General features: G+C 40.8%; 1 protein-coding gene and 1 pseudogene across 2 annotated transcripts in view; both read left to right on the top strand.

Annotated features, from left to right (window-relative positions):
- STX7 (syntaxin 7) overlaps positions 1-19,748 on the top strand; it is a 56,729-nt gene that overhangs the window by 21,403 nt on the left and 15,578 nt on the right. For both annotated transcript variants that reach the window (XM_027551573.1, XM_027551575.1), the window contains exon 3: positions 18,377-18,446. In XM_027551573.1, the coding sequence (XP_027407374.1) occupies positions 18,377-18,446 (70 nt within the window). The remainder of the gene's footprint in view (positions 1-18,376; positions 18,447-19,748) is intronic.
- On the top strand, positions 1,392-1,505 carry LOC113898943 (annotated as a pseudogene).

Below are 19,748 nucleotides of genomic sequence, written 5' to 3'. Positions count from 1 at the left end.
AGGTGAAGGATGTCAGACCGTGTCAGCCCGCCATACCCCACCACACCCTCCAAGGCTGATCTTGCCCTCACTCTCCAACTGCAACCACTCTCCCTCTTTGTAGATTTCAGCCACAGTAGTTGCCTTTCCCCTGACTGAACAGTTGAGCTCCTCCTTAACTCAGAGTAACTGCACTTGCTTTTCCTCTGCCTCAAACATTTTCTCAAATCTTCGCACAGTTGGCTCCTCCTTGGCATTCAGGTCTCAGCCCAAAGGTTGTGTCATTAGACATATCTTCCCTGACCTATCGCTGTGCTTCCTCCACTCATTGTTTCTCATTAAACAGCTTTGTTTCTGTGATGCCTTTCATCAGTAAGTCTGTTGTTCAGTCACTCAGTCATGTCTGACTCTCTGCGACCCTATGGACGGCAGCCTACCAGGCTTCCCTGTCCATCACCAGCTCCTGGAGCTTACTCAAACTCATGTCCATTGAGTCAGTGATGCCATCCAACCATCTCATCGTCTGTCATCCCCTTTTCTACCTGCCTTCAATCTTTCCCAGCATCAGGGTCTTTTCCAATGAGTCAGTTCTTCGCACCAGATGGCCAAAGTATTGGAGTTTCAGCTCAGCATCCGTCCTTCCAATGAATAATCAGGACTGATTTCCTTTAGGATTGACTGGTTGGATCTCCTTGCAGTCCAAGGGACTCTCCAAGAGTCTTCTCCAGCACCACAGTTCAAAAGCATCAATTCTTCAGCTCTCAGCCATCTTTATAGTCCAACTCTCTTCTATTTGATTGGTATATTAAACTACTATAATTGTCTGCTTATTTTCTGCATTCCCTACTAGAATGCCAGCTCCTAAAGAGAAAGAACTTCACGTGCCCTGTTCATAGCTCTCTGTCCTATAAGAACAAATGAATAATCTCAAGTAGGTTACCCTTTATCTATATAAGTATGTGTGTCATGTACTAGCCATTATAAATGTTTATTTTTTTTCTTACCTTTGACCTTATGGCAGGAATCTCTTCTCATTCATTTGGTAATGAGATGCTGGCTTGTGAATTCTTCTGTATTTCATCTTTATGCTTTTTTTCTAGGTGCCAACATTTTTTCCTTTACTACCAGAGTCTCTAATCTCTTCTATGGCAGGGGATCATACTTTAATGCAGAATTATATCCCCCAAGAGCTTTGCATACAGAGGCTATTAAGAATCCATTGGATGACAAAGGATAGAACATAAAGGTGAGAATAGAAAACTTTAAAGAAGAGAATGTTATGATTTCAAGATGTGACCCTGGAGGAGAAGAACACAGTTTGATAAGATGGGAAGCGCTCAGCAATCCTGACTACAATGCTACAATGTAAAATCAACTGAATGAGAACAAAACAGTTTTATAAAGAAATCTTAGTGCTCACGTTGGCAGCACATATATTAATACTAAAAATGGAATGATACAGAGAAGATTAGCATGGCTCCTGCACAAGGATGACATGAGGGGAAAAAGGTATCTTAGAAATCTTAAAGGAAAGGCACAGTACCTTTCTATGAGCCTGGTTCTGGGGTGGGGTAGGGGTGGGGTACCAGTTGTTTAATATGAATAATGGAAAGGGAGAGGGGAATGAGAGGGTACAGAAATCACTCTATGATGCATGGATCCATACAGCATTTGGAAATACTAGGAACATTTCATCTAGAGGGGGATTGGATTGCTGCTTCAAATAGTTGAAGGGATGTCAAGAGGAACCAGAGATCAAATTGCCAACATCCGTTGGAAATCATGGAAAACGCAAGAGAGTTCCAGAAAAAAATCTACTTCTGCTTCATTACACCAAAACCTTTGACTGTATGGGTCACAACAAACTATAGAAAATTCTGAAAGAGATGGGAATACCAGACCACCTGACTTGCGTCTTGAGAAAACCTATATGCAGGTCAGGAAGCAACAGTTAGAACTAGACATGGAACAACAGACTGGTTCCAAATAGGAAAAGGAGTACATCAAGGCTGTATATTATCACCCTGCTTATTTAACTTATATGCAGAGTACATCATGTGAAATGGCAGTCTGGATCCATTGAAGCACAAGCTGGAATCAAGATTGCCAGGAGAAATACCAGTCACCTCAGATATACAGATGACACCACCCTTACGGCAGAAAGTGAAGAAGAACTAAAAAGCCTCGTGATGAAAGTGAAAGAGGAGAGTGAAAAAGTTGGCTTGAAACTCAACATTCAGAAAACGAAGATCATGGCATCTGGTCCCATTACTTCATGGGAAATAGATGGGTAAGCAATGGAAGCAGTGACAGACTTTATCTTTTTGGGCTCCAAAATCATTGGAGATGGTGACTACAGCTATGAAATTAAAAGACGCTTACTCCTTGGAAGAAAAGCTATGACCAACCTATACAGCATATTCAAAAGCAGAGACATTACTTTGCCAACAAAGGTTCGTCTAGTCAAGGCTATGGGTTTTCCAGTAGTCATGTATGGATGTGAAAGTTGGACTATAAAGAAAGCTGAGCACCAAAGAATTGATGCTTTTGAACTGTGGTGTTGAAGACTCTTGAGAGTCCCTTGGACAGCAAGGAGATCCAACCAGTCAATTCTAAAGGAAATCAATCCTGAATATTCATTGGAAGGACTGATGCTGATGCTAAAGCTCCAATATTTTGGCCACCTGATGCAAAGAACTGACTCATTAGATGCCGGAAACGATTGAAGGTGGGAGGAGAAGGGGATGACAGAGGATGAGATGGTTGGATGGCATCACTGACTCGATGGACATGAGTTTGAGCAAGCTCTGGGAGTTGGTGATGAACAGGGAAGCTTGGCATGCTGCCATCCATGGGGTCTCAAAGAGTCGGACACGATTGAGTGACTGAACTGAACTGAAGTGTCAAGTGGAAGAGGATCTCCTTTCCTTTTGTATGATATTAAGGAGAGTAATTAAGAGTTGAGTAGAAGGAATTGCAGTGATTATGAGTGGTCCTTCCTGCAAGGTTTTCTGAGGTTGCTATGGACTGGTACAAGTTACTCATTCATCCAGGTGTTTGAGCGTACATCAAAGATACTTGACAAGTATCTTAATTTATTCATTAATTTTTTTTTTTTTACCTTCCTCTCTTGTAAGCTGTGTCAAGTTCCTTGTTATGGACTGAATTGTGTTCCCCTATTCATTTGTTGAAGTCCTAATCTGCAGTGTGACTGAATTTGAAGATAGGGCCTTTGGAAAGGTAATTAAGGTTAAAATAGGTCATAAGGGTAGTGTCCTAATCCGGTGTGACTGTTGTCCATATGTGAAGGGGAGAAACACCAGGGATGCTCAGGCACAGAGAGAAGGCCACATGAGGATATAGCATGAAGAAGGCCATGTGCAAGCCAAGAAGAAGCCTCAGGAAAAGCCCACCCCACTGGCACCTTGACCATAGGCTTCCAGCCTCCATCCAGAACTGCGAGAAAATAAAATTCTGTTGTTTTAAGCCGCCACTCTATGCTATTTTGTTATGGCAGCCCTCGCAAACTAAACACAGCCCTGCATTCCGTGGCATATTGCACTGGGATTTAAAGTGACAGGAAACCCAGATAATGCTGAAGTTGGCTTTTGAATCCCAAGATTCTACACTTTGTTGTAATGTATTGTATTTTGAAAGTAATGCGGGTTAGTGTGCTTTAGGCAGGTATTGATAAAGAATGAGAGAAGAGATATTTATATTAACTTCTTTGATTTTTATGAAAAACTCAAGATTCTGAAAGATGTTTTCATTTACTGAATAGCTCATTAGGAAGAGTAATTCATGGATAATATAGAAATACCTTTATTAAATAGTCCTTTGTTATAAGGTTACTTCTGTTTGAAGTGATTACTGATAATGACCATAATGATAAGCCAACCCTGACAGAGTGACATTAGTTGATTTTTCAGCTCTTATCTACCAAAATCCCTAACTCAGGCTTTTACTCTGGGTAGAACTAGACTTTTGAGCATGTAAATAAATGGAACTTGGATGCACAGATAAGAGAATGTTTTCATCTAGGTATCATTACACTGGGTATTTTCTCTATATAGATCTCGGAAGGATTCATTTGTAAAAACAGCATGAGTGGTAAGTTCCCCCAGTGTTAAACTTATAATCTTAGGATAAAGTCTCCATGAACAGAGGTTTGGTAAGTGCTGTATGGCACAGTCATGTACTAGAGGACCACAGTATTGGGCTCAACTAGAGTTTTGGATTTGTCGAGTGGTTAAGATGAGTGGAGGGAGGGACTCAAGGACACAGGCAGGGGAGTAGAAGATGATGTTTAGGCTGGCTGTGGAGTGCAAGTTGGGTCAGGAGGCCAGTGAACCGAGGGGGAGGGGGAGGTTGTGTGAGGGAAAGTGGCAAAGCGGCAGGACCGAAGGGCCCTAGGTCCTGGGAGTTGTCAGAGGTTTGTTGGGATCAGGGTACCAGTCAGAGAGTGCTAGGCATACAGGAGGTGGTGATTTGTAAGTTGTGTCTATGAAACTAAGGTTATGGAACAGTTAACAGTTGTTGGTAATAAGAAGGCATTCGGTTAGATCTTGGAGTGTGTGATTTTTAGAGGATAGAGGATAAGCTCATTTGGAAAGAAACATACAAAGAACTGGGGCTTCTCTGTGGCTCAGCTGATAAAGAATCTGCCTGCAATGAGGGAGACCTGGGTTCGATGCCTCAGTTGGGAAGATCCCTTGGAAAAGGGAAAGGCTACCCACTCCAGTATTCTGGCCTAGAGAATTTCATGAACTATATAGTTCATAGGATTGCAAGGAGTCGGACACAACCGAGCAACTTTCACTTTCATACACAGAACTGAGGCCAGGATTGTTGTTCAGTCCCTCAGTCGTGTCTGACTCTTTGCCACCCCATGGACTGCAGCCTGCCAGGCCAGGATGGTGGCAGGGTTATCAGCATGGGTACTGAGATCACCAGGAGCTGAGAGAGAGGAGTCGAGAGTGATGGTGAACCTGTAGCTAAAACCATCAGAAAGTCTGGAGTGTGACCTGAACAACCCAGAGTGACACCCACTGTTTCTGGGGCTCTTGCTTTCTGTGCGTCTATCCTGACCTGTCATTTTTTATTCATTGCAGAAAAGAATTCTAAATTCTTTTTCTTCCCTAAGTTCCTCTAGTTTCTGCTTCATTGGTGCATCTTATCTGGCCCTCTTGCCTAGGAGCTCTTTTGTGATCTTCCTTTAAAATTGCAGTTGCTTCACTGAGTTAAAAAAAAAATTCAGTGCTATTTTGGGTTATAATTTTCACCTTATCCACTTCTGTGGTTACATTTTTTTTTCCTGCTGCGTTTTCCTCATAGGGAGTTTTGCTGTTCTTTTCCACAGTTTTTTATAGTCTTCTGCATGGTTGCTATATCTGTTCTTTCTGTTGTTATTCAGTGGAGTGAGTGTGCTTTTCCTGGCTGTGAAGGGAGAGGGAGGAGCCAGACTCTACTCTAGGGCCCCTTCCTCTCTGTGCTGCCCTGAGGCACTGTTTCTTTCCCCCTCTGCCTCTCAGAACCTAGCCTGGTGTAGGAGGGCTTTCCCCTCCAGCCATGGTGTCCCCCCATCACTCCATTGACTCCCCAGTGTTCAGCTGCTTCTTTCTAAGGTGTCCCTTTCCTCTTAGGGAAAGGTGACACTTTAAGAGATGGGTAGCCTGGGGTCCCGAGGGTGGTCCCAGCCTCCGGTTTCCACCTCCCCCAGCAGAGCCGCCCCCGTTCCTTCTCAGCGCTGCTCCTGGACCCCACCTCGGGGTGCAGTCACCGTCTTCTGCTGGTGGATACTTGCTGGTGACATTTGGAGCTCTGCCTCCCCTGTTCTCATCTGCAACACCCCCTCACTCCCTGTCCATACACGTGGCTTCTCACCCAGGATCTGCTCTTATCTGTTCCTTTTGGCCACATGTACATATTTTTGAGGATTTTTTTGTTGTCTTGGTTTCTCTGAAAATATAACTTGTGTAGGTTTCCTTCCCCTACCCCCACTCTGTTCTTTATGGCTTGGGGAGGGAAGAAGAGGCAATAACATGTGAGTAGCAGGGTGTTGCAACTAAAACTGATCAGGAATTCAGACTGAGGTTAACAGTTGAGGAAGCACTGTCATACAAGCTGGAGGGGGATTCCTCACATGCCTAATACTGCAGCTGCTTTTGGAGCAAGGGGAGGCCATCAGCGGATGACAGGAAGGAAGCTCGTCCAAGAGGTGAGATGGGCCGAGGAGGCTGGAAAACCGGAAGGAGTAAGGTTTCCCCGCTGGCAAGCCCCCCTGTCTTAGCTGTGTACACAGACCACCCTCTCAAGGGGCCGCGTCCTACTCTCGGCCTCTGTTAACTCCTGATTCTAGACTCCCTCCAACTAGGTCGGCTGGGCAGGCCCACGTGACAAGAGGTAAGTCTGAATGTCTTTGCTAAGTCAGAGCTTGCAGTATTCTGGCCACCTTCGAATTCCCAAGTACTGTTTAGATACAGTTTGCAAATGACTCGCTTTTGTACTTTGTTCATTTTTAAGAACCATGACTTCATATTTAACTTTTTGTTAGTCTGCAGAAGCTGTAAAATGCCTGAAATTGCAACTCTGTGACACTGTGTGCCTTTCTTGAAATATCTGGGAAGAAAACCAATGAGGAATTTAAAATGAAATGTGTTCTAGATGAGAGACTGCTTCATGGAAGCAGGACTTGCCTGCGGGTGTTGGAGTGCCAGGAGGGCGAGCACAGTAAACCAGAGTGCTTGGCCCCGGCCGCACCGGCTTCACCTGCAGCCTCTCAGCTCAAGACTCATTCTTTAGAAGATCCTTCATGTTCCTCCCCACCATGCACATCAGTTCTTTCGCTCATGAAGAAGATAAGCTCCCTGTTCAGGTCACAAGACAAAATATTGGGGAAAAAAGCCCATAATTATTTCAGTAGTTTTCTTTCAGATTTTCTAACGAGTTTTTCTACTTACCATGTGCTTTTTAGAATTACAGTATACTTTCTTGGTTTTCCTGATATAAGAAAATAAACCTAGGTCACTTGATTTTTTTTTTTTCTTCAAACCTTTTTGTGTTCAGACTTATTTTCAACCAGCTGATGCAGGTATTTTTTCATGGTACATTATCTTTTGCACCTTGTACTGAGTAATGATTAGCCCAACCTAATGATTCTAACTCTGATTATCGTAAAGTTACCAGTAACAGCATCTTGTGTTCCTTTATTAGGTTGGTACAAAAGTAATGCAGTTTCAGACAGTGAATTTTAATCATTATCTGTTCAGTTCAGTCACTTAGTCATGTCCAACTCTTTGCGACCCCTACAGCACGCCAGGCTTCCCTGGCCATCACCAACTCCCGAAGCTTACTCAAACTCATGTCCATCGAGTCGGTGATGCCATCCAACCATCTCATCCTCTGTCGTCCCCTTCTCCTCCTGCCCTCAATCTTTCCCAGCATCAGGGTCTTTTCCAGTGAGTCAGTTCTTTGCATCAGGTGGCCAAAGTATTGGAGTTTCAGCCTCAGCTTCAGTCCTTCCAATGAATATTCAGGACTGATTTCCTTTAGGATGGACTGGTTGGATCTCCTTGCAGTTATAACTAGTCTCAAACACATCTGTATTAATCAGAATAGGAACCATTACAATCAACCCATTCTTGCTTATTTGAGAAATAAGTTTGTGTATTCCTGGGGCATAAAAATTTGTGCTTCAAGTTTCAGCAAACTTTTGGAAAGCGTTTTCTGCGTCCTGCTGGTTGTGAAAGCATTTTCCCTGCCAAAAGTTGTTGAGGTGCCTGAAGAATTGGTAGTCGGTTGACGAGAGAGGCCAGGTGAATGTGCAGGTGAGGCAAAACCTCGTAGCCCCATTCGTTCAACTTTTGAAATGTCGGTTGTGCAGTGTGTGGTCGGACGTTGTTGTGGGCCCTTCTGTGGACCAGTGCTGGCTGAAGGTGCTGCATCTTGCAGTGCATCTCATCGATCTGCTGAGAACACTTCTCAGAGGTAATGGTTTCACCGGGATTCAGAAAGCTATAGTGGATCAGCCAGGCAGCAGACCACCAATGACCATGGCCTTTTTTTGGTGCAAGTTTGGCTTTGGGAAGTTTTTTGGAGCTTCTTCTCAGTCCAGCTACTTAGCTGGTCATCGCTGGCTGTTGTGTAAAATCCATTTTTTTGCCACACCTCACAATCAGGTTGAAAAATGGTTCATTGTTGTTGAGTAGAATAAGAGAAGACAACACTTCAAAATGATGATTTCTTTGATTTGCAGTCAGCTTATGAGGAACCCACTTACAGAGCTTCTTCACCTTTTCAATTTGCTTTGAATGCCGAATGACTGTGGAATGTAGATGCTGAGTTCTTCTGCAATTTCTCACGGAGTTGTAAGAGCATCACCTTTGATGATTGCTCTTAATTGGTCATTGTCAACTTCCGATGGCTGGCCACTGTGCTCATATTCAAGGCTTTCGTCTCCTTTGCAAAACTTCCCTAACCACTACTGCACTGGACGTTCATTAGCAGTTCATGGGCCAGGTTGTTGATGTTGCAAGTTGTCTCCGCTGCTTTACAACCCATTTTGAACTTGAATTAAAAAATTGCTTGAATTTGCTCTTAGTCTTTGAGATGACTGAATGACATCACCGACTCAATGGACATGAGTTTGAGTAAACTCTGGGAGTTGGTGATGAACAGGGAGGCCTGGCGTGCTGCAGTTCATGGGGTCTCAAAGAGTCAGACGTGACTGAACTGAACTGAAAATAAATATAAACAGCAAGTAATGCATTAGCAAAAAAGCACAAAGCAAGAAATGTCCATTAAAATGATATATAACATAACCACATTTATTTAAGAATGTATTCCAATATCAAACAGCAAAGTTCAACAGTGCAAAACCACAATTACTTTTGCACCAACCGAATAGAAATTTATGCCATTTTGCAATGTTTCTATATATACCGTCTTCTATAATAGTGATGCTTAAAAGCACCCTTTAAAATAGATGGTTTGATAGATGAGGAAAGCCTGGAGGCTAATACAGAGTTTGCTTTTATTTAGAGTTTGTTTAATATTTAGTAGGGTTTTTTCCTATTAATAGTTCAGTTTCTCACTTGTATGTAACTGCTAGACATGGTTACTGTCAGGTAATAGCTGACTTTCTTCCTAATTGGGGGTTATAACTATCTTGTCTTGATTTATATTTATCATTATCTCTACAATTCTCATAACTTTATCAGAGTTTATTAGATTTCAGTACCCTCCTACAGCGTGTTTCACATTAGTTAATATATGTTAATAAGAATATTCTTATTCTTCATTTTGTTGTAAGAACATCACCTTCAATGATTGCTCCTAATTGGTCATTGTCAACTTCCAATAGCTGGCCACTGTGCTCATCTATGACTTCCAGAAGAAAAACATTAAGTCTCTTCATACTATTCTCTCTTATTTAGTAAGCTCTTTCTGTTTCCAGTACAAAGCCCTTACGTACATTGCCCCGAGTTGAGGTTCCTGATGACTGAGGAAGAGGTGATCTTCCGTCCACTTGACTGTGAGGCAGTTATAGCTTGGAGAGATGAGATCACTTGCCCAAGGTCAGCAGCCAGGAACGAGTGAGGTCAGGTTTCCAAATCAAGCTGTCTGGCTCCCAGACTGCTTGCTGATCAGTGTTAAACTCGTCTTCCTCTGTGTGATGTTGGTGAGACTTGAGTCAGAATCTCTAAACCACTTGCCCATGTGTTTTAATAACCGTTATTTTTTTTTTCCACGATTGACAGTTTCAGCTGAGTTATTTCCGATTGAGCAACAGAGCTATTTTGTGTTAAAAGAGCAGGTGGTTGTATTCTGTTCTCCGTTATTTGGCGACATTTCTTTGAAGGTGGTCTGTGTGCCTTTGGGGGCTAACTCAGGGTGTCCCCAAAGCCTGGCCACTCTCACTGGTCAGACAGTGTCCTCCCTGGTCCCCTGGGAATTCTGACAGGTGGTAACAGTGCACAGCCTCTGATAGCATGCCTATAGTTGTACTGACAGGAAAAAAACAACAACAAAAACCTTTTGCTATGAAGCAGGTTTTTCCTTAGGTCATCCGCTAGATGGCAGCAGACTCTTACGGAACACAGTGGGTGTTTGGTACAGAAAAGAATGAAGAGGCAGAAAGGGCATGGTTTGAGTTTTGTATAAATAATAATGCACTTTTCCTGGATGTGTAGGAAATGGTGTTCTCCTTATGTTATGAAAAATGTAATATACTTTAATGTTACCTCTCTAGTAGTAATAGTGCAAAGAGTTGTAGATTGTGAATAATGCAAAAATAATGTGCTCGTTGTATTCTTGTAGTGGTGCATCTTGATTTAATCCTATCTCAGTGTATTAGGTGAGTTTTTCTTCAAGTAACTGTTTATGGCTATGGAAAGAATTAATTCCGTAATTTTCATGTTTCACAAGGGTTTTTTTTTTTTTCCTTTCAAATTAGACATTTGCCAGTAAAAATGAATATGACTACTTCAAAAATTCACAATACCCCAAGCAAGGTAATGAAATGAAATCTACTAGACACGACTTGGGAGAAGCTAGGAATGATTATCAGTTATTTTAGATCACTATCCTGTTTGTTACTTACCTAGAAACCTCTTTTTTGTCTCTCTGTCTCTAAACCAATTTTTTTGTAAAGAGTTTTGAACATGTCAACATGAGTAAGGCAAAACATCATATGAGCCACCATCCTAAAACGAGGAGATAGTCATAAACTGGAGAGTAATAAAATAGATTGGTAACGATACATCAGTTACTCTGCAAAAATGTTCATCCAATAAAATGAAAAGGTAACCATAATTGTTTCTAAATTAACGTGAGAAGAGCAGCAGTTAAAAATAATAACTGACACACACCAGCACCTTTAATGTACCGGTATCATTTTGCCATTGTTCAGTCTCTCAGTCATGTCTGACTTTTTGCGACCCATGGACTGCACCTCGCCAGGTTTCCCCATCCTTCACCATCTCCTGGAGCTTGCTCAAACTCATATCCATTGAGTCGGTGATGCCATCCAACCATCTCATCGTCTGCTGTCCCCTTCTTCTCCTGCCTTCAATCTTTCCCAGAATCAGGGTCTTTTCTGATGAATCAGTTCTTCACATCAGGTGGCCAAAGTATTGGAGTTTCAGCTTCAGCATCAGTCCTTCCAATGAATATTCAGGACTGATTTCCTTTAGGATGAACTGGTTGGATCTCCTTGCAGTCCAAGGGACTCTCAAGAGTCTTCTCCAACACCGCAGTTCAAAAGCATCAGTTCTTCAGCATTTATTCTTCTTTACGGTCCAACTCTAACATCATGATTACTGGAAAAACCATAGCTTTGACTATACGGACCTTTGTTGGCAAAGTAATGTCTCTGCTCTTTAATATGCTGTCCAGGTTTGTCATAGTTTTTCTTCCAAGGACCAAGCGTCTTTTAATTTCATGGCTGCAGTCACCATCTGCAGTGATTTTGGAGCCCAAGAAGATAAAGTCTGTCGATATCTATTTGCATGAAGTGATGGGACTAGATGCCATGATCTTAGTTTTTTGAATGTTGAGTTTTAAGCTGGCTTTTTCAGTCTCCTCTTTCACCTTCAAGAGGCTCTTTAGTTCCTCTTTGCTTTCTGCCAGAGGGTGGCGTATTCTTTCTGAAAATTGCAGAAGTTCAGCTTCTTATACATGATGAGTGCTCAGTGGAAGACTTGCAGCACTGCTCAATTTTGTGTGAAATAGACTTAGTAACATAGTGTGTACTTAGTACACTCAAGTACCATACTGAACTCAGTTATGATTACAAAGTTTTAGTAGTTTTTACTAATTTAGGACAAGGATCAGCCTATTTTTACTATAAATGGCCAAATAGTAAACATTTTAGGCTTTGCAACACACATAGGGTCTCTTGTGTATTCATCATCGTTGTTTTGGTTTTTGTTAACCTTTTCAAAATGTAACAACCATTGTTAGCTGGAGGGCTGTATCAAAGGAGGCTGAAAGCCCCCACAGGCCATATATGCCTGACACTGATGTAAGAGGGTGATGCTGGTGTTAGGTAATGTGATGTCTATGGAATCTTGCTCATACGGCCTGAAGAAAGGACAGGTGTTTATTTCCTCATCAGCTTCAGCAGGGCAGAAGGCTCCTTGTGGTCCATGGGAGGCCTTGAAATGTACTTCGAACACCACTTGAAACACCAAAGTGTCTCAGCTCAATTCCTCCAATTTTGCACACTTATTTTTCCTTTCTTTGCTTTGGCAGCTATCATACCTGCATTATGAAATAATCTTTTTTAAAAGTCTTTTACTCTTAGCCCTTTTAGTGCTCTGAAAAATACTGTTTTAGAAACTAAGATGTCTACATTCTAATCCTAACTCTTCTACTTAAAAATAGCCATAGTTTCTTGAACAAATCAGTTATTCTGTCTGGTTTTCAACTTCATGTGTGTAATAAAATTGAACTAATACCATATAATGTTTCTCCTAAATTTGATTCAGTAACTTCAGATGTGTGTTTCCATAGGCTCTTCATCACCTGATCAGATGATACCTTCACTTGTTCCTCAAGTTTGTGTGCTTAGTCACTCAGTTGTGTCTGACTCTTTGCAACCCCATAGACTGTAGCTTGCCAGGCTCCTCTGCCCATAGAATTTTCCAGACAAGAATAATGGAGCCTGTTGCCATTTTCTCCTCCAGGGGATCTTCCCCACCCGGGGATCAAACCTGCATTTCGTGCGTCTCCTGCATTGGCAGGTGAATCCTTCACCAATGTAGCACCTAGGAAGCCTGCTCCTCAAGTTTAGAGCTGTACAGATTAAAGAAGCAGGAATGACTGTCGATGTCCAGAAATCCTGGTGGATAGTAGGTACCCAGACCATGTTGAATGAATAAATAATAAAGGGACATACCTACCTCTCTTAACTTTTTTCTTATATATGCCTTGTGTTTTAGAAATACATAAGACTTATTATATAAGATTCAGTCTTTCTGATGCTGTTTTGTGGCTCAGTTTAAAAATATTCATTGAGTGTCAAGAGACACTGATAATGAGATCTGATAATGAACAGTGAATGCCTAGTTCTTTCTTTTAGGAGTTTATTTACCCTTGTGGTTGGGGGAACCAGTTGATAATCTGAATATCAAGTTATGTCTTAAGTATGATATCGAGGTTCGAATCTCCAAAGTAAAGTGTCTGGTATCTTGCACTTCAAAAATAATACAAATACCTCCTCCATTAAGGCTTTTTGGATTGTCCTTCAGTAGAATGCCTATACATAGGTCCTTGTTTGAAACATTATGAGAGCATTTATACTATGTATTGATACTTTTTTCCCTCCTTTTCTAGATTGCATACTGCTTGAGTGTAGGAGGCCTTGTTTTACATTTGCATTCATGAAAAACATCGAACACTCAGTTAATTAAATGCACTCTATTAGGCAAAGCTGAATGGTTGCCTTTCTAAGAAACTTCATTTTATGAGATACTATGTTATTCAAATTATTGTTTTAGAGTGAAAAGAAAGTTGTCAGCTAAAGCATTTGACTTGTAAGCAACTTTGGTATTTATGGAACCTCAATAGCATTAAGTCAGTCTAGGTTTAAGTATAAGTAGCTAAGCTAGTTTTCGGAGAAGGCAATGGCACCCCACTCCAGTACTCTTGCCTGGAAAATCCCATGGGCGGAGGAGCCTGGTAGGCTGCAGTCCATGGGGTCGCTAAGAGTCGGACACGACTGAGCGACTTCACTTTCACTTTTCACTTTCATGCATTGGAGAAGGAAATGGCAACCCACTCCAGTGTTCTTGCCTGGAGAATCCCAGGGACGGTGGAGCCTGGTGGGTTGCCGTCTATGGGGTCGCACAGAGTCAGACACGACTGAAGTGACTTAGCAGCAAGCTAGTTTTATGAGTCAGGTCTTTCTTTTCTTGTGATTGTTGCTGGGACTCTGTCATTATTAATCACCTGCATTACTCATAATGGAGGTCAGCAATGCTCAAGGACTCAGAATGGTTTTGTGACTAAACTGTTCAGTTTGTTCCCCCTAAGGACTGGTTCTGTAATGATACTTCCCAGTGGTGATATTATAAACCAAGAAGATCCAGTGTCATAAGAATTTGGGGTATCAGATGGCCAAAAATATCCATTATAATTCATCTCTTTTGTTTTCTATACTGAACAGATTTCTCCTTTTTTTTCATATTTAAGCTTGAAAAAGTTAAAGAGCCCCATTTAGCATGGTACTGCTATTGCTCATACAACCCCAACTCCTCTCCCATCTCCACTGCCAGGTGGAACCAAGACACATCTGTTTCCTGCTTCCAGTGCCAGGTCTGTTTGGTGATTTCCAGTCTATGCCTCCTCTGATTTAGCAAGATGGGGGGTCACAGTATTTCCTTAGTCTGTGGACCAGAGTTTCAGTGTAACTGCTAACAACATGCCCCTATAATACAGTGGAGAATAGAGATAGGGAAGGAAACAAATAGTTAAAATATCTACATTACAGAGCAAGGAACAGAATATTGGCACGTGCTGTAGTCTGCCGCTTAGTGGCTGGAAACAAGGCTGCGGTTTCTATTAGTCCTTTTCTCCTGGATGGCTATTCCATGTTCCTTTTACCTTCTTTTTGTACCTCGGCTGTGGAGTAACCCAGACTTTCAAACCCGGATCCTTGTTGCTCCTGTTTACGTGTTAGATCATACTAACTTTTCTGATTGAAGACGGCAGTATTAGCTAGTTCCCTCCAGCTCATTTCCCAAGGTTTGTTTACACGTCTCCCTCTGACTTTGCCCTGGGCACACTTTTACTTCCCCTTGATAATGACCTCAGTGGACATTGTGCTACGCTGGCCCCAAGTGGCCCCATGTAGTCTCAGCTTCCACTCAGGTTACACTCCTTACTTGAATATTGTCTCTCAATCATTTCAAGGGATGGAAGAAAGTTTGCAAATGGGTAATTAGATGTAAATGTGAACTATTTCTCTTCACTTTCGCACTTTAGGTCCTAAATCTGAGGGGTTTTTTTTGTGGATATGGGTGAAGCAGCATCAGAGAATGGTGGGTCTTTGCGAGCATAAAGGTCCCGTGGGATTGCATTTCAGCTTCCCAAGATACTGTCTCTCAGGTGACACCATAATTGGGTCTTCAAAAGGCCATTAGACATTCTAGAAATCCAGCAGCTTCCAGATAAAGGAGTACTGGCAGACCAAGGAATTCTTGGTCTTTGGAAGCTGTGTTTTATATATATATATATTTTTTTTTTTTTTTTCTTTTCCCCCCTCTGTTAAATTGAGTATCTTCATCAGGAGCACTGGTGGGTAGAATGATTGTGATTGATACATGGATTCAGAAGCCGGTGGGATCATGGGGGGAGGGCAGTAGAAGAAGCAGTATAAAATCCATAGTGCTGCTCTTTCAGTCAATATAAAATTCCACCTCCACCAAGATGGAAGGGCTCTAATCGTCTTGCCGCTGGGTGACGGGCTCATAACCCCCAAGAATGGTGCCATATTGTATATTTACTTTTGATTGGTGTTGGCTGCAAACTGGTACATGGCATTGTCAGTAATCATGTTAATCTGAGGAAGGGGAAGCCCATGTTGGCAAGCCTGTATGTAGTTTTTCATTCTTAAACCATTCCTGGTTGTTTATTCCATTGAACAAGTACTGCAGAAGTTGGAGTGAGAGACAGGTTGACTAACATACAAAATCTAGAAAGAGATACATCAACAAGACAGTGAAAGTGTTTGTCACTCAGTCGTGCCTGACTGTTTGCAACCCCACAGACTGTAACCCACCACGCTCCTCTGTCCTTGGAATTCTCTAGGCGAAAATACTGGAGTGGGTAGCCATGTCTTCCTCCAGGGAATCTTCCTGACCCAGGAGTCGAACCCAGGTCTCTTGCATTGCAGGCAGAGTCTTTACTGTCTGAGCCACCAAGCAAGACCCTGTCAACAAGATAACATAACACCTAATATGTAGCAGGCAACTCCAGTCACTGGGTCACCTAGTATATCACTGTTTACTTTTTAGCCGAGAATCAGTAGTAAGACTAGAACTATTCCACAAAAGGGTAATATTGGCTTGACAAAGAGCATCATTTTGCTCAATGAATCTAAGGGACTTCTGTTGTTTTTTTTCCTAGTGGACCTTGCCACTAGTTTATTATACAAAACCCTGAAATTCCACAGGTTCTGGAGTTACCATTGGATCAAGCAGGTCATTGAAGCCAAGTTGTAGAACTGCTTGTGCCACCACTTGAACTAGAAGGATAGCCTTTTCTGTTGGGGAGTTGAAGCCAAAGCCAGCAACCTTTTAGGGCATTCAGTAGAATGGATTGGAGCCACATAAAAAGTCTCACTAAGCCGTATTTTCCCATTTGTTTTTGAGGCTGCAAAGAAAAGCAATTTGTCATTTACTCTGCAGGAGTGAATCAGTGATCCATACGGATCAATGGGCCAAGATTCTTCACGAAGGAAACAGGTTTCTGCATTAATTTATCTTCTGTCTGCTGGCATACTTCCATGCTTCCAAGGCACCTAAGAGAACATGTGGCTTCTCACTTGCCAGATTTTAAAAGCACATGTAAGGAGTGTACTGGACTTGTGTAGTGTCCTGGAGGAGGAAAGGCTCAATAATCTTAACACCTGACTTGTACAGTGATAAAGAGGGTGTACAACCCTAAGATAAGACGTGGAAGGCTTGCCGCCCACCCCATCCAGCTGAAAGCATACTCCTCTTGTTTTCTATTTTTTAGGATAGAGGTAGCCTAGAAGAATCTGCTGAGGTTGAGAAGGAAATATATAACTTATTGTACAAAGCAGCCATAAGTTTAAAACAGCAAAGTTTCTCACCTTACAAAGGAAAATGTCTATTACCCTCCAAAAAAACAAAAAGAAATTCCTTTGTAACTAGCTGAGTGGTTAACAGTTGCTATATATTTCCTCTCCAGTATTTGTATTTTCCATCTTTGACTTGAAAGCAATATTCATTACATCATCCTGAGTGAACAAAAGTAATCCTGTGTTTTGGAATACAATCATTCCCTTGATCCCATAAATAAACAATGACTTTTTTAAAAGCATTTAAGCTATATAAATAAACGACTTCTTTTAAATGAAAAAGAATGGATGGGTTGGATCATTTTTCCCTAGTTCTTGGAAATGTGAAAGTGCTTTACTTTGAGATGGATTTTCAACTTATCTCTGCTTGCCATTTTATTTGTGTACATAAATACATAAAACGAGAACCTTCCCCTTTGTAAAGAGCCTTTTTTAAAAAATTACTATTATTACAGTGGTAGACTTCTGAATGGTGAACTTAGCATGAAATATTTAAAACCTACAGAAGAGTAGAAGTATAGTACAGTGATCTTTTTATATACACTTTACCTGGGTTCACCAGTTGCTGACATTTTTCAATTTTTGTTTAGTCTTTCTCTCTCCAGATTCAATTCAAGTTTCTCTAGTTGTCTCTATAACTTTTTAAAAATAGTTTTTGTAGGTTTTTTTCTTTTTTCCTGAATCAGAAGACAGTCAAAAATTGTATACTGGGTGTTTTAGTATTTTATGTTTTTAATTTAGAAAGTATTTTGTGTTTTTAATTTAGAAAGCTTTCCTGCTTTTACATATTTTTTTTTCTTTTGTGACATTGATATTTTAAGAAGTACAGATCAGTTGTTGTGAAGATTATCACATAATCTAGATTGGTCTGATTTCTTTCTCATGATTGTGTGTGATGTGTGCTCAGTTGCACATAGATTCCAGTTAAATATTTTGGCAAGAAAAATACATAGGTCATTTTGTGACTTTCTGGTTGCATCGTGTCAGGAGGCTCATAATGCTAGTTTGTACGACTGGTGATCCTAAATTTGGTCATTTGTTTCAAGCAACAGATTAATCCTCTATAAAGTTAGCCCAAGTTAATGACACGTATGTGATGATAATTTGAGGTCATGTGAGTATTCTCATGGTTTTAGCATCCTTTGATTCTTGTTTGAATTACTTATTACGTAGACAGTTGAAAAATGGTTATTCTAATTTTGTTATTCCTCCTTCGTTTATTAACCATAATTCATTTACTTTATATCCCAGTGAATCATATTTTCCTCACAATTTTTGTGCCAGTAGAATTTACATGACAGTCCATGTGCCATTGTACCAAATGTGCTGATGGAATAGGGAAGAAGATAACATTTTTGGATCATAGTTACAGTTTCACACGTTAAGGTACCCACACAATACATTGTCACTAATTATGTTTGAATAAGTCATTGATTTTTTTTCTCAACTAATATTTTCTATATTTATCCCTTTGTTTTTCCTGTCTTTTTCTAACTGTCCCATTGCTTGTGTTAATTTCTAATGGCCTAACATTTGTAATAATTACTATACATTTACTTTCTATCATAATAGCTGCGGAAATACAGAGGACCCTGAATCAACTTGGAACACCTCAAGATTCACCTGAATTGAGGCAACAGCTGTAAGTATTTAGTTAAACATCAAAAGAAAATAAATAAAGAGGGGAAACCACCTATTGTTATGTTCATTTGATAGTGTGTAGTGTTATATTTCGGAGAAGGCAATGGCACCCCACTCCAGTACTCTTGCCTGGAAAATCCCATGGATGGAGGAGCCTGGTAGGCTGCAGTCCATGGGGTCGCTACGAGTTGGATGAGACTGAGCGACTTCACTTTCACTTTTCACTTTCACACAATGGAGAAGGAAATGGCAACCCACTCCAGTGTTCTTGCCTGGAGAATCCCAGGGATGGCAGAGCCTGGTGGGCTGCCGTCTATGGGGTCGCACAGAGTCGGACACGACTGAAGCGACTTAGCAGCAGCAGCAGCAGCAGTGTTATATTTATTGGAGAAAACAATGAAAAATTAATAAGGTTTTTCTGCTGCCTCATTTGTACTCAGGTTTTGTGTAAGTTTTTCCCTGTCCAAAGTGGGCAGCTCTTTTCCTTTATTTTAAAGATCTGGCTTTCTCTATCAAAGCAGAATTTCTTTGGTTACCTAATACTTTTTAATAGGTTGTTTTTGATGGCTTTAGAAAAACAGTACTCTAAGCTTCCCCTTGTGTGAGTCACTTCTCATAGCTAACAGTCCCTGTGATGATTTTTATTTATTTCACTTGGATTTCATTGCACATCCAGTATGAACTATGCTCCCCAAAAGTTTATCTTTACATCCTTGAATTTCAGAAAGCATTAGCCTCTGTTTAAAAAATAAAAGATATAATCAAGTAATGTACTTACATATTTGAGTAAATTAATATGCTGTAGAACAACAGCAACAATACTTTGTGGTGTTACAGATTTTACAGTGTGTTTTTACACCTTTTCTCATCTGTACCTTACAAAATCGCAGTGAGCTAGATAGATCAAAAGAACTATTTTCATTTTACTTATAAGGAAAACATTTCTGTTTGGGGTTTGATGGTTTACCCAACATTATTCTAAACCTGAATCATTTTATATGTTAATTTAGCACTATTGCCAGCTACAAATTTCAAGTAGTATATATGTAGTAAATGAAATGCCAAACATTAGCTACAGAAGGAAAAGTTGCAAAAAGGAAGAAATTAAAAGATAGGTAATAATAATTCATATTTTTTGTGAAGTACAGTTTGAGGAATTTACAGTTGTCTTATAATTTATATTGCATTTTTCTGCAGTGGATAGATATCAGAGGGATAAACATGTCCCAAATCTAAATAATAAACCATCATTTATTAAAATAAAGTAGAACAGAAGCCATAATTCTTAATAGTTAACAATATT

This window comes from Bos indicus x Bos taurus, chromosome 9, assembly GCF_003369695.1.
Source record: "Bos indicus x Bos taurus breed Angus x Brahman F1 hybrid chromosome 9, Bos_hybrid_MaternalHap_v2.0, whole genome shotgun sequence".
NCBI lineage: Eukaryota > Metazoa > Chordata > Mammalia > Artiodactyla > Bovidae > Bos > Bos indicus x Bos taurus.
Note: the sequence above shows the minus strand (reverse complement) of the source record. Positions and strands in the feature narration are given on the sequence as shown.